At 33.3% G+C, this 23,276-nt stretch overlaps 1 protein-coding gene across 6 annotated transcripts in view; it reads left to right on the top strand.

The window, feature by feature from the left end:
• The window catches only part of Ddhd1 (DDHD domain containing 1), a 76,655-nt gene that overhangs the window by 47,330 nt on the left and 6,049 nt on the right, over positions 1-23,276 (top strand). For 3 of the 6 annotated variants that reach the window (XM_076850480.2, XM_076850479.2, XM_076850482.2), the window contains 7 exons: positions 797-903; positions 9,292-9,554; positions 11,273-11,348; positions 15,513-15,662; positions 17,796-18,048; positions 19,029-19,220; positions 21,749-21,832. In XM_076850480.2, the coding sequence (XP_076706595.2) occupies positions 797-903; positions 9,292-9,554; positions 11,273-11,348; positions 15,513-15,662; positions 17,796-18,048; positions 19,029-19,220; positions 21,749-21,832 (1,125 nt within the window). The remainder of the gene's footprint in view (positions 1-796; positions 904-9,291; positions 9,555-11,272; positions 11,349-15,512; positions 15,663-17,795; positions 18,049-19,028; positions 19,221-21,748; positions 21,833-23,276) is intronic. The other 3 variants (XM_076850483.2, XM_076850481.2, XM_076850484.2) reach the window with 1 other exon arrangement.

Below are 23,276 nucleotides of genomic sequence, written 5' to 3' on the forward strand. Positions count from 1 at the left end.
TTTCACAATAAAACTTTATTGAATGTATTAAAATGAGATTTAAACATTTTTTATATCAGCAAGGTAATCATACCTTTCACTTTAGCAATTTAAAAATAAGTATCATGTATAAATACATTGTATAATCTATGCACAGCCACAATTTTTCCCTTTACATCTTTGAAAAGACTTCTCTAGTCTCTGCTTGTTATTGCCTTCCATTCCTTATTACGTTGTATTAAAGTGGGGGAAAAAATAAAAACAATATAACATAACTCAATGCAGTAAAAAACTGAAAGATAAAAGAAATTGGAGTTACTAAAATTGTAAGCCTTCTTCTGTCCACCTTGTGCTTTCAAGTAATGATATTCATCTATATATAGTCTTTTGTCATGTTTTTATTAAGAAATCTGAAGTTTTCTGCATACTTTTATTAGGTGACTTTTTTTTTTCAACACAGTAAATTACCAGCTTTATCTTGTCTACTGAAGAATCCATTGCTAATTTATTTCACTTTATGCATATCTGTCATTGTACAATTCTTGCCCATAGAATCTTTGGTTCACTAAAGATAGATAAATGAAAAGCATGGGAAACTCTTTTTTTAATTTGTTGCTGTTAGTGGCACCAAGCATTCCACATGGACATTTCTAGGCCCAAGACATTTAGATCAAAGAAGTTTTGTTTGGCAGGAAGGGAAAATCTGTTAGAATCAAAGCCAGTCTTGAATATTTTAAGTGTTAAATTGTTTCAGAAAACAATTTTTCCCCAAACTAAAGACCTCATGTTTAATTTTGTTCTCATTTTGTTTTTGTAGATACTGTTGATTCCATTACTCCTGACAAAGTACGGGGTTTGAGAGATATGCTGAACAGCAGTGCAATGGACATAATGTATTATACGAGCCCACTTTATAGGGATGAAGTAAGTATCATTATCTTATTGCTGTTGAGTATGTTTTCAAGTGATAGCACATAAATGACCTAAATTTTAGCATCTTATGGTCTTTTTTAAAAAAAGCTAATGAGAAATTGTAGGAATCAGTTAATCTAAAATAGCCTGTATTTAATAGTGAATTTGATACTTCAAACTAGACATTGTAACCTTTTCATAAATGCATAGTCCCTTGGGTAGAGGATTGCTTAGAAAATAGTTATTTGAAAAATACAAGTTTTTGCAAATCTCATTAATTATATCTCTGTTGTCTTCACAAGAGTTTGAGACACTTAAGAGATTCCCCTCAAATTATTTGTATGCAGTAGACTGACTTTCATTGCCCCACTTCTCTAATGGATCCAGGTAGCTCTCAAATGGTAGTGTTGCTCATATATCACCCCGATAACACTGAAGCAGGTAGGAGGTGAAGGTTTATTCAGTGGGGAGAGAGAAACTCAACCAAATGTGCCTTGTCACTTTTTTGGAGAAGGAATTCTGTTTCATAGGAATGACGAATACTTGTTAATTATCTAATATGTATTAACATCTAACCTCATAAAAACCCTGTGAAGTAAGTGGGATTAATATCCTCACTTAAAAGGTAAAGAAACTAATGGAAGGAGAGGTTAAGGGCCTTGCCCAAAGTGTCTCACCTAGGAAGTGGCAGAGCCAGGGTTTGAACCAGGTGATAGAGTTCCATAGCATGTGCTGTTCACCACTCCTCTCTTCTGTGTTCACAGTTTGGCCCATCTGCTGTCTATTCACTGGTTGTTTTAACTTCTCTGGGCTTTTAACTTTATCAATACATATTTAGTGAGTGCCTACTCTATACCAAATACTGGTTAACATTGGGCCACTTTGAACTGTTAGCCCTTATTAGTAGAGAGACAGGGAGTGTCAGTGTAGGTGTTTGAAAGTAAAATCAGTTGCTTTGGCTAAATTCTTTTATCAGGAATCTTAAGTAAAATTTCATGATATATATGCTAATCACCTGCTAGAAGAAATTTTGAACTAAGGAAATTATCGACACATTTATTGAAAATTTGTTTATTGAGAACTTATTATATATAAGATAGGGTACACAGTGGAAGAGGAGGACAAAGATAGGAGGACCTACCCCCAAGAAGGTTTAAAACAGTATGTTACAGTACAGTGTGTTACATGAGCACCAGTCCTGAAATGTAGTATCTGCAGAAAAGAAGTCATGGAAAGTTTTAAAATTGTTCTTTTTACTCCCTGAAAAATATTTTAGGCTTATTGTTATAATTAAGGTAAGTTTGTATTTTCATATTTCTCCTTAATCACATATGGCCCCAGTTTTTTTTTTCTAAAAATGCCATTGGAATTCTTCAAGTTGTATAGGGGCCATACAGACTTCTTGATTCCAGGCCACCTGTAACACATAATTTTTGGATGACCTCTCCATCTACAAAATGGGTGTTCTAACAGTAATTACTTTATTGGGTTCTTGTGCAGATTGAGATAATACATTAATGTGGCACATGGCATTCATTAATTAATTTATTATAGTAATTAATAGTAATTACTTTAATAATAGTAAATCGTTTGATTCTGAATCCCGTCAAAATTCTCCAGTTATGAAGCAAATGCACTACTTCCTGCAGACACCTCTACTTTGATAAGAGAAGGAAAGGCTTGATATTTCTATCAAATATCTTTTATTAGTTTTTAATCTAAAAACGTTCCTGACTTCAGACAACTTGAAATGGAGTGAAGCCTGGCAATAGGGTTTAATGTATATGTTACCAAGAGTATACAAAGATCATACTTTTTTTTTTAGTAACCTATAGCTATCTTTATAATAAACATGTAAACCATTTCAAAACTACTGAGTTTATTGTTTTATATGCATTAAATTAACTTATACATTTAGTTTTTCGAATATTTTCTAAGCACATTTTTGTTTTTCTAGACTATATAAAGTTACTTGAGTTCGAAACGTTAGTAACAGATAGTATTGTTTGTGTCTTGTCCCTCCCATTTTTAATTTTCTTGGGGGGAGGGAAAAATGGTTCTATTCCACACCCCAGTTCTGTGTTCATAAATGCAAGCAAGAAATGGTGTAAGCCCAAATAGTGTCTAAAGGAATAAAGAGAAGCAATAAATTCAAAATATAATTATAAGAGACAATTAAGAGGACTTGGAATGCTTCGTTATGAGTAATGACAAGTTTTGAAGAGGCAAAGATGACTTGTGATTTCTAGCTTAGGTAGCTGGTAGATGGTTCTGATATTAACCAGCAGTGGAAGAGGAGAAACTAGATACTTTTGTGGGTGAGAAGGGTAAAACATTAGAAAATAATGAGTTATGCTTGCTAAATTTTAGGTATGTTTAGTAAGATTTTTCTTCTGGAATTGTATAGTATAGACTTAGACAAACAAGGCTAAAAATTAGCTTCAGAAGCATTCATATTCATATGTAATGGCCTTGAAAAGTAAAATTGTCCAGAAAAAAAATGTAAGATAGAAAGAGAAAAGGGTCCCAGTCAGATATCTGAGGAACTTAAGTTAGAACACAGGAAAAGAAATCAGACAGTAAGAAGATAACCAGAGGAGAGTAAGTTGCTTAAAAGAAGAAACTGCACCCATTTTCAGATTAGGCAAAAAGGAGAAGAGATCATTCTATACAGAGGCTGAGAGTAAGAATTGCAAATACTTAAGAGTTTTGTAATTGAGGGTAGTAAGAGAGCAATTAGAAGAGTTTGGACTGAACCATAAGGAGAGGAAAATTTGGAGGAAGAACTTGGAGTTCAGGAAAACAAGATGGAAGAGGTAAAGTTAAGAAGTTGTTTGAATGTAAATGGGTAGAACTTAAAAAGTTCCAGTTAAAATTTGGGGCACAATTATTTTCAGTGACATCAAAATTTTGACCCAGTAACTGTGATAGGACCTAGGGCCAAAAGAAAATTTTTAAATGTTTGCAGTTATAGTCAATCAAAGCTTCTGCAAGTTACCTTTCAGAGATAGAAGCCTTTTCTTTAGTTTTAGTCAATTTCATAATGTAAGAACTCAGTGGGCCATGTATGGTGGCAAATGCCTTTAATCCCAGCAGCTCAGGAGGCTGAGGCAGGAGGATCAAGAGTTCAAAGCCATCCTCAGCAAAAGTGAGGCGCTAAGCAACTCAGCGAGACACTGGCTCTAAATAAAATACAAAATTGGGCTGGGGAGTAGCTCAGTGGTCTCGTGCCTCTGAGTTCAATTCCCAGTTACCATCTTTCCCCAAAAAAGGGACTCTATGCTTTTAATTGTAACCAAATTTAAGAATTACTTACCCAAAATATCAGAAAATTTAACCCATTTCAAGAGGAATATGCTTGAATTAATCTCTTCACTGGAGTTCAGATTGTTCTAAGTAAAATCCTACAAAGGTTTTTATTGTTGATGTATGTGAGTTGTCTTCATCCTTCTAACAGAATGAAGACTTTGTTCCTTTCAATGTTTACATATTAGGCTATGGATAATTTGAAGCACTATATTCATGGTGGCAATAAATTACAAATAACTCACAACATATTTTAGTCAGCAAGAAACTTAATTGTAAATAAATTATTGGCTTTATTCCTTCTACAACTGGTAGTGTTACTTGGACATATAAGTTTTAGGTATTTGGTGGAATGAATGAAGCTTTCCAGCAGAGCTGCTCTGGGCTGTGTAAAGCCAGTGCATTTTTTATTTTGTTCATTCAGTATCTTTGAATATCATTCTACATATCCTTTACATATTTGTAGAAATGTTTATTTAGTTGGTTAGTTACCAAAGAAATCTCCTTCTGTCCTGGCTGCCATCTCCTTAATTTTTCTCCATTTCTCCTTCTATACCAGTATTGGGCAAGGTCTGCATTGAACTTATTGGCAGTAGTGAGAAACAAAAAGGGAAGAAATATATGGCCAGTTCTACCACATTGTCCACACAGTTTACAAAACTAGTATAGGTCTGAAATAGAATAAAGAAGATGTTAGCCTCCTAGACACCAGCTAGAAGTCAGCAATGACTTCAGTATATTTTTTACTTACAGGCTAACATACCATTCACCAGAAGGTGAGAGAAGCTACAAGAAGAATTACTATTCTGAACCTAATTCTAACCAACAAGGAAGGCCTATATCATGGAATAGAAACTAGTCAGTTATGTGTTCATAGTCTTTCATTAGTATACAGTGGGCATTGTTAGCTATGTGCTAAGGTTAGGAAATTGAACTATAGTATTGTAAATGGAACCATTGCGGTGGAAGACAAAGAGAATGACTGAGAATATACTTCTACTACTACATACACACACATGATTGGTAATATCCCTAAGAGGATATGATCAAGGTTAAAATGTGCTGAAGCAGGTTCCCAAATAGTAATAATAAGAGCATTATAAAGCTGGCATTAATAACAAGAATAGAAAAAAAAGTGTCTGATTCAAAGCTTTTTATTCTGTTCTCATATCTGCAAAGATAGTTATTTTCAGAATGAAATCAATCTTTTACAGTGTTTTCCAAACATCCCTGATTAAAACTGTCACTTGGTTCTTATTAAAAATACAGACAAAAAAAGAGCCTTATGGGGGAGACTAGAATTGAAGGTATCAGTCTGAACTCAGGATATCTAAAATTTGTGCATATAGATATTATGTACATTTGTAGGTGTATGTGTTTATATACTTGCATGCATTTCCAAGCTTGGTCCACTAAATGGCAAAAAATACAGAGACACCCTGGTCATAGCAAACATACCCAGCACCTAGATCTTTGCCTTGAAGTATTTACTTACCGTATTTGCAGTAAGTATTTACTGCCCCTGAGAAACTCTAGGGTTCCTCCTGGAAGTGGCCAATTCTGGGTCTAGGACAACTTGTTATGATAGAAGGTGGGAAAATCTTCAGAAAGACAACAGGGCAGGTCTCAAGGACACCAGAGCCCATGCAGCAGTTCCCACTGGCCAAATCTAGAATAATTTGAGGACCAAAATGTTAACTAATTATTTGTATTTATTGTAAGGAATTGTTAGTATATTTTTATGGAATTATAATAACGGATTAAATCACTTAAAAATCCTACCTCAAAATTAGTTATAAATAGATAAATGGGAAGAAGGAAAGTTCCTTGCTTACAGTAGAATGCCAGAGGCTGACTGGAGGGATGCTGGAATTGGAAAATCATTTGCAGCCATCATGGTAGGATCAGATTAAAGATGATTAGGCACAAATCATCGATGGATACTAAATTAGCAGCAATTTTTTGATGAAGAGCAGGATATTTGCATTATCTTAAAGTGTATCTGTACAAGGCTGCTCATTAGTTTAAAAAGCAGAAAAGGTAATTATACATGGGAGAATTCAGGCAACACTTACACTAGTATTCCTGAGGGACAGATGGACATTATGTACCTCCTGATACTGTACCCAGAGGAGGACACAGTGTTACTTATGCATGTTCTAATTATGAGGAAACATCAGGGACACAAAATGAGGACATTCTAACAAAATGTAGGAATTGGACTGTGTTCTTTAAAAATACCAATATCATAAAAGATAAAGAATGACTTTGGAAAATATTCCAGATTAAAGGAGGCTAAAGATAGCTAAATACTGTATCCCATGCTAGGTGGTATCCTGTAATGGATGAGGGAAACTGCAAAAAGGGCTGACTGGATTGAAATGTGAATGGCAAACTATATAAAATATTGCATCAAAGTAAAGTTATGAAATCAATAACTATGTTATGATTATTTCTAATTTTAGGAAATATACAATGAAGTATACAAGGGTAAAAGACCATGATATATGCAGTATATCCTCAAATGTTTCCCAGAAATGTTCATGTGTGTTATGGAAGCAGAGATACAAATGATAAAGCAATTAACTATAATGCTAATAATAGGTGAATCTAGATAAAGAATATATGTGTGATGTTTGTGCTGCTTTTTTTTTTTTTTGGTAACATTTTATGCATTTGAAGTTATTTTTAAATAAAAAGGTACAAAAGGGAAGTACAAAGAAAAGTTTTCCCTCCCCTGGAGAGTCTAGTCCAGTGGATCTGAGATGAACCTGTGGATTTATATTTTAAGAGTTGCCCCAGTGATGCCATCAGGGAGTTTTGGGAAGCACTGCTTAAGGCATTTTGAAGGACAAAAGAGGTGTGTAATAAGTGAGAAGTGGGCAAAAATTATTATTTCTTTAAAAGGAGATTAAAATTCATCTAACATGAAGTCAATGTTAGGCAACATACTAAAGTAAATTATTTAAAAGTATACATTTCCACAAAGATGGGGGTGGACCTCATGAAAATTAAAGGGAGCTCTAGAGGAAAAAGGGATCAAGGGTAGAAGTGGGGAGGGAAGAGGGGGAGTGATGTTGGCCAAATTATATTATTATATTGTCTACATGTGCAGACACGTAACAACAAATTCCATCAAAATATATAGTTAGGGGCTGGGGATGTTGCTCAGTGCTAGAACTCTTGCCTAGCATGTGAGGCACTGGGTTCAATCCTTAGCACCACATAAAAACAAGTAAATTGTGCTCGTATACAACTAAAAAAAGTATTTAAAAAAAAAATGTACAACTATAATGCACCAGTAAAACAATAAGAACAAAAGTGGTAGAATATTTCTGGGTTCAATCTCCAATACTGAAGGGGGGGGAAAAAAAAAGCAAAAACCAGGGGCAGGAGATGTAGCTTAGTATTAGAGCATGTGCCTAGCATGTACAAGGCCTGGAATCAACCCCAGCACCACCCAAAAAAAAAAAAAAAAAAATGTTGTCACTTCTAAAGGAATTTATTTTATCTAAGCATTAGGTCTTTCTGCACCTCCATCATATAGATTGTAAATCAGGAAAATTACAAAATTTTAAGGATTATTGATATTCTTATAAAAGCCAAATCCAAAGCATTACATGATAGCTGTAATGTAATTCAAACAGCCCTATGGTTTCATATCACACTGCATACCTCTGAAACTACATTAACCAGACATACTGTCCAAGTCTTTGAGGGTCTTTATGTGCATTTTCCACTGAAATAGTTACTGAAGTGTCATCCCTATGCTAGCAGCATCAGCACCTTGTGGGAACTATTACAAATGCAAATTCCAAGGCCCAGCTCAGAACTTCTGAATCAGGAACTCTGGGGTGGAGCCCAGAAATCTGTGTTGACCATGCCCTCCAGGTGATTCTAATGCATGTTGAAAAGTGGAAAACGATAGCACTAAATCATAGAAGTAAAACTCGTGCATTCCTCCTTAGAAGAAATGCAGCTTATAATCCTTCCACATTCTACCACCTTATCTTATTCTGCTCTTTCTTCATTGACTGGATATATTTCAGCAGACATGATATGTGGTTTCAATAGTTTTAACTAGATATCAGTAATATGTTATAGAATTCTGAGATATCAACAAAGAGTACTTCATGCCTTCATTCCTGTCATTTTTATCCCTGCACAATCATAAAATGCTCGAATGATTTACATTTATATCAGCAGGTAAAGAATGAATGTTCAATAAAATTTGATGGAGGATATCTGTCTCTTGATATAATAACAAGATTGAAAGTAGATGCAGCAAATACTAATCTTTGTATCAGAGTAGCAATTGACATACTAAGAAATACTGATGTGAGAAATAGAACATCAAGCAGAATATAATCAAAGAGAAGTAAATCATGATAGAAAGAAGAGAAAATTGCCTTAAAACCAAGTCAGGACCCCAGTATAGGTCTGAGTAACAAAAGAACCTTATTCAAAATCTAATGGAATATTTCAGTAATACTTGTTGACGCTTAATTTCATATAAAGCAGTTTTGCAAAGAAAAATTAAAAGATACTTTCTACTTATAAACCTCTAAATTTTAAAAAACCCTTGTTTTTAACCATAAAAATCAACTTTTTACTCTTTTAATAAATATCATCAATATAATGGAGATTTTAGAATATCAAGTATGTTAGTATATCACTTATAAACTTACATACTCATTTTCTAAAATTTAGTATGACTAAAAATCACAAAGCACAAAAATTTGGAATTGCATATATATAATAAGTTGCAATGAGGAAGAAATTTCCAGGGGCCTTTGGAAACCTAACTGGAATCTTCATGGAACTTTTTAATCTATAGAACTGCTGCCTCCTATAGTTGATTTAATGACATAATGGATCTTTGTGGATAATATCTGCATATATATTCTGTAGTGATGATTAGGACTGAATATTACATATATCTTTATTCCTGCAAGGTTGTAAGTCAACTGAGTTAATTCTAATAATCTAAGTATATTAGGTCATTATTATTTGTTTCTCTTTATATATTTTAGCTTAGAAGTGAAGCTTATAACACTCAGTGATAACTCTAATATATTTTCTTATTTCACACAGCTAGTTAAAGGCCTTCAGCAAGAGCTGAATCGATTATATTCCCTTTTCTGTTCTCGGAATCCAGACTTTGAAGAAAAAGGGGGTAAAGTCTCAATAGTGTCCCACTCCTTGGGATGTGTAATCACTTACGACATAATGACTGGCTGGAATCCAGTTCGACTCTATGAACAGTTGCTACAGAAGGAAGAAGAATTGCCTGATGAACGGTGGATGAGCTATGAAGAAAGACATCTTCTTGATGAACTCTATATAACAAAACGACGGTAAAATAGCCTCATCCATTGAAAGAATTTTTAATGTCTGTATGGAATTACTAGATCTCCCAGAAGAAAACTTCAAAATTTCCATGAAAAGAAATTATACATTGTTTAGGATACAAAGATTACTAGATAACATCCTTAATCAAGCTAGAGACTGTTAATTTTCATGTTAATTATATGTATTTTCCTATAGCATTAAATAGTTTTGGAATCCTCCTGATTTTCCTTCCATCTTTCCTCACAAGTTACTAGGAGTTAAATCTAAAACTGATCCCAGGCTGAGTCAGCGCATAAGAACCCTTATTAAAGATCTTCACTGGTTTGTAGATTGTAGTTTTAGTGGTCTATAGAGGCAGATCTCTACCTTTTTTCTTATTGTTCTGGAAACAATTTTAAAACACTTTTTCTTGGAAAGATGTTTTTAAATACGTTATATAAACATAATTGTATATATTATATAATTATAAACAGATGTTATTTAATCATTTGTGGCTTTCCTGATACTATCTTTTAATTCTTTGCTGCATTCTCTCTAGTTAATAACCCATCTTCTTTGTTCTCTTGATGACTACATTCATCTGATATATTCTGATAAAACAATGAAAAAACCATTCATTTTGATAGTATTATATAAAGACAGCTGAGTTAATTGACTATAATTTTATTCAGGAAGCTTTTTTATTTTTTAGTCTTAGGGAAGGTATCCAAGAATTTCCTTTAAGATCTTATTAAGAAACAGAGGATAGACACATAAATATTTTAGTATCAAAGTAATTGATAGTTTTGAAAGAAAATGTCATATCTGACAAGACTCAGCTTTTTGTTTGCATTCCCCAATACTGGGGAATCAAACCCAGAAGAACCTCACACGTGCTAGACAATTGATCTACCACTGAGCTATACCCCAACCCCTACAGCAGCATTTTAGGTGTATAAGTCCAATTAAATTTTGTTGAAAAACAGGCAGAAAATTAACTATAGTTTATTTTATTTCTTGGCAGAGGGTAACTTAGTTCCATGGTTTATTAAGTATAAGTTAGTAGGGAAATTGAAATGAGAAAAAGATGAAATAATCCAAATATTCATCAACAGAGAAGGGTCAAACTGTGATTTTTCATATGATGTTATAAAAATTGAAGTAGGACAGGAAGCAATGAAATGAAAAGAGCTCTTAAGATTCATTTAGGAAAGGACATTTTAAAAAGAAAAGATAATGGACAAGTGAGTATTAACCATATGGTGTAATTTTTTTAAAGATATGTATGTGCATATATATATATATATGTCTGATATTTTACTAAAAAAATTAAAAATAAAGATGGATTGGGTTTGTAACTCAATGATAGCATTTGCCTAACAGGCCCTGGATTCAATCCCCAGCATGGTGGGGGTGGGAGAATTACTAATAACAGGTGTCATGAGAAGTGGTGATTTTTTATCTTTATTTTATTTATTTTTTTCTTTGATATGATGCTGAGGATCGAACCCACTGCCTCACACATGCTAGGCAAGCAGCATTGTACACTGAGCCCCAAGTGTACAATGAGAAGAGTTTTGAGTCATTGTTTTTATAAAATATTGTCAACAGGAATTATTGTTAGGGATTAATAAAGTATCATCATTTGCTTCTTTATAGACATTTTAATGTGTCTAATGAGATGCTAACCCTTAATGATACATTATAAGTGTGTTTGTGTGTATAATCTCATGCCACTTCCTAGGCTGAGGGAAATAGAAGAACGGCTGCATGAATTGAAGACATCGTCCGTAACACAAACACCTGCCTTAAAATTTAAGGTAAGGAAAAAGTGATCAGTTTTTTATTATCTTGATATTTTTTAAACATTTAAATATGACTTTATGATGCAAATGAATGTTTAATCATGAATGTTACTGAACACATTTTCTGAGATGGATACTGTCAGTTTATGGGTTTTACAAAGACAAGACAAGATAGTTCTTCAGCCTTCAGGGTATAACAGAGTATTATTATTATTATTATTATGGTTCTTCAGCCCTCAGGATATAACAAAGTATTATTAGGGTATTAGTGTCATCAACAGTATACAAAATGATACATAAACAGGAGAGGGAAGTTTTAATATTGCTTGGAGATACGTGTATACTAGTAAATGTCTAGCTCACTACACTACATCTTCTTTCTCATATCACAAAGGAATGATATTTATATTTAATCTCTGAGTAGATTAGATTTGACCAAGTGAAAAAAAATCAGAGATGCTATTCTGCATAAAAGGAACAGTATAAACAAAGGTATGGAGGGATATAACTTGATAGTACCTCAAGAAACACCAAATAATATAGAGTAGCATGGAATAAAAATAGAGATCTAGGAAATATAAATATTTACTATTTAGAATTAACAAATCTTAATGACCAACTAATGGTCAGTGGTGAGAAAAAATAAGTGGAAGTATAAAAGCAGTGATCCAGGAATGGAAAGCTGGAACTTCAATCAATGAAGAGTATATGACAATAGCCCAAGACACAGATTCACAGGATTGGTTTGGCTGAAATTCTCAGGACTTAGCAAGGGGACTATAAGCAAGCAGGAATAGCTAGAAATAAGAAATATATGTCTGAGATGGGCAGTGGGAACCATTTCAGAGTTTTTGAATATCAGAATGACCTGTAAGAAGCTGGGGCTCAGGAAAATATAAGGTGGCAGAGAGATGTTGGCATTGACAGGTCTGTTGGGGAAGATACACCCTGTAGCTAAACAACAAACAGCTGTTTGTAGTAGTAAGTGGAGGATGTTATGAATTTCCTAGGACTTGCTTCCTTTTGAATATATGTTCATGTCTAGTGTATTACATTACCTCTTCTTTCTCATATCCCAAGAATTTAAAATACAGGTTTAACGTGTGGAGTAATGCAGAAAATTTTCTTAAATGGATTTATTGACTCTATTGATTTACAAAGTTTTTTTTTAATACATTAAAAGATCATATGGTAGGGCGGGGATTGTAGCACAGTGGTAGAGTGCTTGCTTAGCATGTGTAAGGCACTGGGTTCGATCCTCAGCACTACATAAAAATAAATAAAATAAACGTCATCAACAACTAAAAAATTTTTTTTAAAGAATCATATGGTAAACTTGTAACATTCATTTAAAGAGCACAGTCTTTGGAATTACCTATACCTAGAATTTGAGTTTTGTCTCTATCATTATATAATTAATGCTAACTGTATAAAATTGATCTGGTAGAAAAAGTACCCACTCTTCTATTTTATGTTCTGGGTGTTTACAAGTTGGGTATGATCCATTAAATGTGTAAGGATCTCAGAATTCAATACCACATTACTAGAATACATATACTATAATTGAATATCTTTCTGAAACATAGTCATATATAGTCTTAATATGGGTTTTTAGTTGTTATTTAATTAGAGAAATGATACAGAAACTGAATTTAGAAATAAATATCTAATGTATTGGCAAATGACATTTGCCAATTTAGGAGTCCAGGGACTTAAAGGGAGCAGAAGTTTTCATGCCTATAGTCAGGAGATGGATTTACTTTCAGAATACTGCTGTTCTGTCACAGTTGACCTCTGAACTTAAAAGAGAAGAATATTAACAAGCATCAGTGTGGAGAATGAAAACTTTGTTCTGGCCATTGGGTGTTCCCCTAACTAGTTATCTAATGTTAGAGAAATCATTTAATTTCCTGAATTTATCTTTTTGTTCATCCCTGAACAAAGGTGTTAAACCAAATGTGTAAAACTCTTTTTTACTCTTAAAATTTTTGATGGCTAACAGATATCACTAAAGCTGTTTATTACCCTTTTATGAGAGACTGACCCCTTTGTTTATCAAACTTCAATCTCATCATTATCAAAAGAAAAAGTTGTTTATTCTAGGTATAACAATTGAGCAAGCGTTTATGAAATGTCTGACAGATATGTGAAGCAGTTTGCTAAGTAGAACATATGTGTGCATATGTGTAATCACTATATGCATCAAGCAGAAAGAATTTACATGACTTTCTCTTGTGTGACTATTTTTTGTATCTTTTTTGATACTTCTTTTCTCAAGTTTTAGAAGAAATGAATGTTATTCCATTCAAAACTTAGTATTATCCTCTGTGACTCTATTACTTAAAATGCTTTTTCTTTGGGCTGGGCATGTAGCTTAGTGGTAGAGCACTTGCCTAGCATCTGTGAGGCCCTGGGTTCATTCCCAGTGTCACAAAATAAAATAAAAGGCTTTATTTTTAATTTTTATCTACATAAGTAATTTTTATCAACCTTCAAACATGTTGAAAATCATCCTTTAAAAAATATGTATGTATATGTAAATTTTTTGATGGGGGTGGGAGAAAAATCATTCCAGAGTCTGTTGAGAAGGATTAAAGGTGTATAAAATTAGAGGCAAGGCCTCTGTCACAATATAGTTCAGATGACAGGTGATGAAGTGGAATGTTCAGGTTAAGAATCTGTTAGGGTGACTTATTGAATGTTGGAAGTAAGAGGAAGGATGAATGTGGGATCTTACTCATCAAGACGGGACATATGAGAGTTTGGGTGGATTTTGGCAGGAAAGATGTTATATTCTCTATATTACCCAGTGCTGTTGGCCACCCAGATTTCCTTGAAACCCTCACTTCCCTTGTCTTTCATGATTCCACTTTACCACCCTGTCCCTTTCTTCTTTTTCCTATCTCTTTTGTAGCTTCCCTTCCACCTGCCAATTAAATGTAGATACACATTCTACATATAACCCTTTTCTTATTCTTTGCACTTCCTAGGCAAGCTTACTGTTTTTTTTAGTTTTTACATGCTACTTCTATAATGGTGATACATAGACTCGGATAACACATCTATCTGTATCTCTTACCCCAAAATTTTAACTACATATTACATGTTACAGATACCTCAAACTTATTGTGAACAGAAATGGAATTTACCTGGAGATTTCTATTACAATTAATGGAACCATTGTCCTCTCAGTCAGGCAGACCAAATCTTGTGAATTGTGTGTCAGCCATTCCTAATCCCCATCTCCATTCCATAATATTATCTCACTCTGTCCTCATATTTCCATTTATGAATGGAACAGCTTGTCCTGCCCTATATAAGATAATTTCTTGCCTCAACCTTTTCAGTATATTTCTCAAAGTCAGTAATCGCTCAATTTTTTAATTCGTCCATACAAGTTTATCTTCTAATCAGACAAATCCTTTTCTTCACTACCTGTAAAATTAAGCCTGACTTCCTTTTTTTTTTAGCTCAACTTTCTTAATCTAACAATGACCTGAGCATTATCATCCTTACCTGCATTTGTTCCATACATAATTTTTCAGTCATATCTATTTCTATTCTCAAAAATAAGGACTTCCCCTTCCTCTAGTTCATGTGCGTCTGTCATTCTTTTCAGCTCCAGTGTCCCAACCTCATCTGTAGAAATTCTTTTCATTTTTACTGTTTACTGCAAATACTGCCTGTCTCTTAGAGCCTTAAGAGTTAGAATTAATAATTCCTTTCTTCACTCTTTTATGGCACTCTTTCCACTTGTTAAGCCCTTATTTTATTCTTCATAGGATTGCAAACTCAGAAGAACCTCTTACTAGTCCTTTAGATCTTGACCCATTCACAATACCTAGCATATTCATACAAAGTAGTAGCTCAGCAAATCTTTGAGTATATGGAAACACAATGAAATGGTCTTCTTTCTCCTTAGTTTTCTTCTAATTGTATTTTGGCTTTTATAAGATTTGAAAATAATGAAATCCTTCCTGAAACAGATTATTTTAGAGTGATAAATGGTTGACATATAATTAATAAGTAATTCAGATACCATTTGAACAAAGCTTTTTAAAAACAAATATACTTAGAGTTAATTTTGTTATTTATATTTCACTATTTAACATGTTATGTCCAAATTCTGTTGAAAAATAACAATCATTTTTAAAATTTAGGATGCCTTATTCATTTTAGGTTGAGAATTTCTTCTGTATGGGATCCCCACTAGCTGTTTTTTTGGCATTGCGAGGCATCCGCCCAGGAAACACTGGAAGTCAAGACCATATTTTACCTAGAGAGATTTGTAATCGGTTGCTAAATATTTTCCATCCTACAGATCCAGTGGTGAGTTACAATGTACATTTTTTTCTCAATACTAAATTATTCCTTACACAAAATCTATAGAAAACCTTGCCCCAGGTATCACTGAATTTACAAAAAGAGTTTATCTGATTTATTGCAAAAATTTATATTCTTTGTGTCTTGGTTCATTTAGAGCTCATGAAATAAAATACTTTAGAAATCTTCTGTTTATGTTGTAATATAAGGACATAATGTTGCCCCTGGCCAATTAATACAAGAGATAAGAGTCTACCAGACTTTCAAACCTTAAACACATTGTGTTATCAATAAAAATCTTAAAAATCCTGATTTTTAAATACCTTTTTCTCCTACACATGTTCCAATATTAGAAGGTTTTATAGATCCCCTTAAAAATAAAAATATTCAAATATTAAACATGAAAAAGTGAAACTATTTTAGCCTAATAGAAATGTTGGATTTTTTCCATTCTCCATTTTATTTGTGTTGTAAATAATGATTTTTAATGTATGCACATTCCAAGGATCTTGCATCTAGGTAAACTGTGTAATGCCAAATAAGATTTTTTAGACAAGAAAAATACTCTAGGCCAGGGATGTAGTGCATTGGGAGAGTGTGCTTAGCACACAAGAGGCCCGGTTTCAGTCCTCATCCCCAACAAAACAAAACAAATATGTTTCCAAAAGTCCTTTGGGAATGAAGGCTAGGAATAACTAAATAGTAAAACAAACAAAATGGCATTCATTCTCTGAATAGTAGCTTTTGTTATAATTCTGTGAATTCTTTCAAAGAATCCTTAGCCAGTACCAACTAATATGCTATTTACTAATACTCAAATATTAGAAAATCTCCCATATGTGAAGGACTCATAACTGCCATATTTAAGAAACAAACTTCACCTGGAATTAAGTAACTGGAAATAAACTTCAACTAAATACATCTGGGAGTCTCTGATGTTAGACTCAAATACAGACTACACAATCTTGGCTAAGTCATTTCTGAGCCTGTATCTAATGTATATGATGCAGTTAATAATATTTTACCTTACAGGGTTGTTTTGATTAAGTAAAACATGTAAAAGTACCCAGCTAGACAATAAGCATTTCATTACTGTATGTTCATCTTACCATTTTCTTATAACGTGAAAATGCATTTGAGTTTATAGCTGAACTGTGAGCCCTTTTCTTCATATGTTAAATTTGTATTTTTTTGTTTGTTTGTTTGTTTGTACTAGGGCCCGAACCTTTCACATGGTAATAAGCACACTGAGCTATATCCCCATTCCTGTGATCTTTTTTACATTAATATGTTAACTTCTTTTCATTGTTTGTCAGAACTGTGCTAGGTGATTTTTACAAGCATTATCTGTTCTACTTCACATCCCTGTAAGGGGAATGCGATCCTTTCTATATCAGGAAACTAAGGCTCTGAGATCTTGTGACCTAACAAGTATCAGTTAATAAGTAGCAGAGGCCAGAATATAAACTTGGAGGATTCTGATGCTACTACATCCATTGACTTTTCTGCTACATCATCCCAGCTTTACATTGGGCAAATAGTCTTTTTTTTTTAATATATATAATTTTTAGTTATAGATGGATACAATGCCTGTATTTTATTTATTTTTATGTGGTGCTGAGGATCAAACCCATTGCCTCACATGTGTTATGCAAGCGCTCTGCCACTGAGCCGCAACTCCAGCCCTGAGCAAATAGTCTTTTGTTGGCATTTAATTTATGCTGTTACTATATTAATCTATTTGAAAATCAAGTTTAATAAGAGATTCTAAAATATAAAAAATTGACCTTATCTGTTGTACTCCATGTTAGCATTTATTTCATTTTATGAGACTGACATAAATCTAATTTTTAGATGATATCGGAACATAATAGAATTAATCTATACCTCTAAAAAATGAATTAATGAACACTGTTATCCTAGACTAACTCTGATTTTTTCATAATCTAATCATTAAGGGTGCATATTAATAGTCCGGGCACATATTATTAACAGTGAACAAATAAAAAACACGTGTTTGAAATATCTGCTTTTTAAATATCATCTACTTAATGTAAAATAGTATAAAAATATACATTGTCTTAATATTTAAGCATTGTGCATTAATGTTGTGTTTCTTTGAACTTTTTTAAAATCAAGGCTTATAGATTAGAACCATTAATATTGAAACACTACAGCAACATTTCACCTGTCCAGATCCACTGGTACAATACTTCAAATCCTCTACCTTATGAGCATATGAAGCCAAGTTTTCTCAACCCAGCAAAAGAACCTACCTCAATTTCAGAGAATGAAGGCATTTCAACCATACCAAGCCCTGTGACCTCACCAGTCTTATCCCGCCGACACTATGGAGAATCTATAACTAATATAGGCAAAGCAAGCATATTAGGTAATTTCTCTTTTAAGCATTTTTTATTCATGAACATAAGCATATTTTTGTAGATATTAAATTTGGGAAACTTGGAAATACTTGGTGTATTTATTAAACTTTCAATAGCTAATCTCCTAGAATTAACTACCCTCCAACTGCCAGTTGAGGACCAAAAGTTCTAAAGTACACTGATTAGATCAGAGCCTGAAGTTTTATGTGAGATAAGAAGAATGGATACAGAAAAAGCATAGTTCTGAGAATCAATTTCGTCATTTTAATCTGGACCATATCACCTACTAGGAAATTTGGAGCAAATTCTATAGTTTTTAATGTTCTACTTCCTCTTCTGTGAAATGTGTTGTAAGAGCCTCCCCTCACCCAGTCCTCTAATCTGTTCTATGTCTCTTGAACTGTGCTTCCTGAGATCCGCAAGGACATTTTGAATGATCTCCAGTACTAGTGCAATGTTTGTATCACTTAATTCTGTGCTTGAATTTGTTCATTGCTTTTGGTTACAAGCGGCCTTAATACAAAATGCCACAAGATGGCACTAGAAATGAGCTTTGTCTACTAGGCTCATTTGATGTTTCACTTGGTCATAGGCACAGATGGTTTATTTATAATATATCTGCTTAACTTTGGTAGTAAGTATATCTGTCAATAGTAAATTGATACCCATGTCAATGGCATGGTTCTCGTATTAAAGTTTTTAATCTTGCTAAATATTTAAATAATGGTGATCACTTAAATAACATCCTTATTCCTTTGTTTATATTCCTATAAGCTGGACTCCTAGAGTTTATACAACTCTCCTTCTTTTTAACACCACTTGTATTTAGAAACCTACAGGATAAATTGTAATTTTCTTATGTCTCCACCCTGGAAAAGCATGACTAGGACTTGGTCCCTCTGCCAGTTGGCTGCAATTATGGGTGGTGCTCTTCGCTTAGTGTGTGGTATGTTTCAACAAAATGACTACCCTGTTTTGTAAAATGCAGGAGCTGCTAGCATTGGAAAGGGGCTTGGAGGAATGCTGTTCTCAAGATTTGGACGTTCATCTGCATCCCAGCCATCGGAGACATCAAAAGACTCAATGGAAGATGAGAAGAAATCAGTTCCTTCTCCTTCTACTACCACCGTGGCAACCCAGACCCTTCCACATAGCAGTTCTGGCTTTCTTGATTCTGCATGTTAGTTCATATAGTTCTTCCATTGAGTTTATACTGCTGTCTTTTTAAAACTTAAGAGCAGGACATTTTAAGATATTAGCACTAGCACTAAGGTATGCTCAGATCTAAAGCATACCTTAACAAAAAAAAAAAAAAACTTTCCTCCTACTTATATTTTTAAGGTTACTTTCCATGTAAATGCAGTTTCTGTTTCTGCATTGGTAAATTGATAGTTAGATCATTAATAATCAGGGCCTTGTGGCACAAGGGTCTAAAATATCAAGTATAAACAAATCTCTTTGGGGTAAGTACCCCTGATTTTTATAAGGTTGATTTTTATAAATATGGTCTTCTCAGTCTTAAAAATTGCTTCAAATCTATGATGTATCTGGTCTGAAACTTTTTAAAACTGCTCTGCCGGAGCCATCCTCCTGCTAATTCCATGTTCCCTCATCTAGCCTAATTTTGAGACCTTGAAAGCTTACAATTTTTATTAGTTCCACTGTATGGCTTCCAGTCCTGTCCCAGTTGGGCTTAGCATGAGAATAGGACTTTAATTTTTTCTAGTGGACTTATAAAGTTTAAAATCTTGAACAACTATGACACACTAATGTACTTAGTATATACTCACATCCAAAAAATCTGAACTTGAACATTATTTTTAAGTGTTCAGTAAAATAAAACTAATAGTCAAGGCCTTTTTTTCCTTTGAGATGTATAAAAGGAAATGTAGATTCTGGAAAAATACACATACACACACACACACACACACACACTTATATACATTCTAAAAATGTTCTATAACTATAGAAAGAGGAACAATTGCCTTCTCTAAAAAATTTTAAACATATTTCAGTTACTTGTATCATTGTGTTCTTTCTGTGTCTGGTGCTCTGAATTTTAAAATTACCAGCATTCATTGCCATCCATAAAACTTGCTTAAAAAGGAAGCAAGTTCAAGTTTAATGGTCTAAAGAGGATGGATATTTCCTGCAGTCAACCCCACGCCAGGGTAAATTGTCAATAGGGTTGTATATTCCTAACTGGGCAAATAACATTTTTTTTAATTTGTTCTTATTAAGAACTGAAAACATGATTGCAGGTCTTTTGAATCCTATCTAGAAAATTCTTCTTAAACTTTAGTATTTGTATATAATAGTTTAGTTTTTCTGTAAGAGTTTCTATACTATTGCTGATTTCATTTGTCATTTTTACCTAATATCAAAAATGTGATTGTGAACACAAAATTTTGTCATGACATGCAGGTGTCAAAAGATCACTCTAACTTCTGAAGAAAATTAATTTCAAAGAATTTTGTGACCTGACAGTTAAATCACAGTTCTTTGTAATGCTATTAAAATACAAGAGTGATGCTAATTAACAGAGTAAATGAGGAAACAAGAAAAGCACACTAGGAGTTGAATCCCAGAAAAACGGTAATGAAAACATGTAGTCTGTAGGATCCAAAGGAAGGAAACTACTTCGGTTTGTTGTTTCTCAGGGCTTTTGTTTGGGTTTTTTTTTTTTTTTTTTTTGTCTCTATTTAACATATTAATTTCAAGATGATAATAGAGAAACCTTCTACTTCTAGAACATTCCATAGAGATACTTGGCTTAACACATATTTTGCCATTCTTGCATGTAAATTCTTTGCTTGTCCTAATGGTAAATTCCTTGTCTTCTGTTGTCTCAACCAAATCTGAGTTAATCATGAGTCTTAATTACATATATTCATCTCTAGAAGAGATGTCACTATTAAAATTGGACAACTACTACCAAAATAGGATTCTACCTTTTAAATCAGATCCTCAGAATAGGCTTAATTCTTTGACTTGCTTCAATAACATACCCTTTTATGTAATTTTTGACTTAGACAAATTTCTTACATCATAATTGCTATCTTGGCTTTATCTTGTAAATCAAAAAATAGTTCTTCCTTAATCTTCTTTCTGAAATTTGGTGGTTGTGATTAGGTGATTGCTCGGTTCTTCTGGATAACCTTTCTTCTGAAGCTACTCTCTCTCTTGTTTTCTTCACTGTTTTAGGGTAAGAAGGCAACAGACTTCGAATTTGTGGTCAGTCAGGGCTTTTGTCTTTGAAGAGTAATGTGGTCAGTTGAATCAGTGTTTCATCAAATTGAAGCATCTTATACATCTATTATATATCTATTCTTTGTTTCTTTTAAAAAGTCTAGGCTTCTTTTCAAAAGTTTTGTGGTTTCATTTCTTGTGTTCTTCTGTGTTTGTAAAATAATTATGAAAGGAAAAGATCTGTTTCTTTTAGCATTGCTCTGGGTTGGAGCCTAAATTAGCTGTAAATTTGGGGACATCTGGGTAATAATAGATTATAAAATTATATTTCAAAGTTAATTATGCTTGCATTTTTCATGAAAAGGCGCTTCACAAAAACCAAGGGGTATACTTCCTTATGTATATTATATAGTCAGCTTATTTGGAAGTATTGTTCTAACTTTTGACCACTGCAACATTGACGGCCATTTTTAACCATTAGCCACATCTTTACAGCATCTTGTGTTTTTTTTTTCACAGATTTCAGACTTCAAGAATCGTTCTTTTATCTCCCACAACTTCTTTTTCCGGAAAATGTAATGCAGAATAAAGATAATACCCTCGGTATGGTATATGACAGGAATAGCACTCAAAACACTATAAAAATGATCTACCTAATCTTCTATAATTGAAAAATTGGGTCAAATCATCTGAGATCACCTTCATGTTACCACTATAGACTATTTTATATGTATTTCCCTCCCATATTTTCTAATTTTCCTGAAACCTGGGTATTGATTATCTGCTTAATGTGCTAAAGTATATAATATTCTTGTTATACTCCTAAAGAGAAGGAACCTTTTAGAATGGGGAGATAGGTCAGTTTCTTTCTATCCTTCTTCTATGATACTGGGGATTGAACCCAGGGCCTCAGGCATGCTTTATCACTGAGCTACATACCCAGACCTTTTTTATTATTTTTTTGAGACAGGGTCTTGCTAGGTTGCCTAGGATGGCCTCGAACTTGTAATCTGGCTGTAGCTTCCTGAGTAGCTGGGATTACAGATGTGCCACCACACCTGGCTCCTCTTCTTTATTATCCTAGCATCTTAAAAGAGGTTAACTGTTCTTTTCATGTAAATATAAAAAAGATTTCATAATTCAAAGAACTTAATCATTCCTAGTTATTTCAGGATTCAGTGATTTTTAACACTTAGGGTTATAAATATATCATAGTTGATATCTAGTTTCAACACAAATATTTGAAATACTTTAAAGAAGTAGATTCACTTTTAAAAATAGTATTATTGGAGGTAAGAGATACTTTCAGCCTCTTTGTAATTTTCTTCATATTCTCACACCAAGAACTAATCTTAACAATTTAAAATATTTTTATTTTTATTCTCATTCCTTTTTTTGTAGCTTCTCTCTTTCCTGTTTTTAATATTAGATATTGCCTTTGATTTTAAAAATTACATTTGTCTTTGGATATTTTAGCTACGTTTAATATTACACTCTGCTGATTTTTATAAATTTTTTTAATAGTCAAAAATGGCTTATCAAGTTTTAGTGTAAGAAGCTTTTTTTGGGGGGCTGGGGGCTTCATAGCAATATTTTATATTGACTAAATTCAGTGAATTCCCCTCAAGAAATCATCTTATGTAGGTCATCTCTCTGGTCCTTGCTGATCAAATTAGCCAGTCACTTTCATAAAGAAATCATTTTATTTGTACCTTTTGCATTTTCAGTTGGAGGAAGGAAAATTAACCTACTCATATATTTGTCCTATATTTAAGAAGTCCAAGCAGTTAGATCACTAATCATATCTGCATCAAACAGGTTCAGGTGGCAAAATCTATTTGACTTTCATTTTCTCTTTCCTTGTTTTCACTTATCCAATACCTTTATTAAATGTTACCATGAGCCAAGATATCATGGTAATCACTAGAAAAGATACCAAGATGAAACAGACTTACAGACTTTAATACCGTAACTATTAAATGCTGTCATAAAAATTTAATGTTTTATGAAGAGCATATGTTCTAGTAGGGAAGGTGCTAGTAGGAAG

Source organism: Callospermophilus lateralis, chromosome 3, assembly GCF_048772815.1.
Source record: "Callospermophilus lateralis isolate mCalLat2 chromosome 3, mCalLat2.hap1, whole genome shotgun sequence".
Lineage (NCBI taxonomy): Eukaryota > Metazoa > Chordata > Mammalia > Rodentia > Sciuridae > Callospermophilus > Callospermophilus lateralis.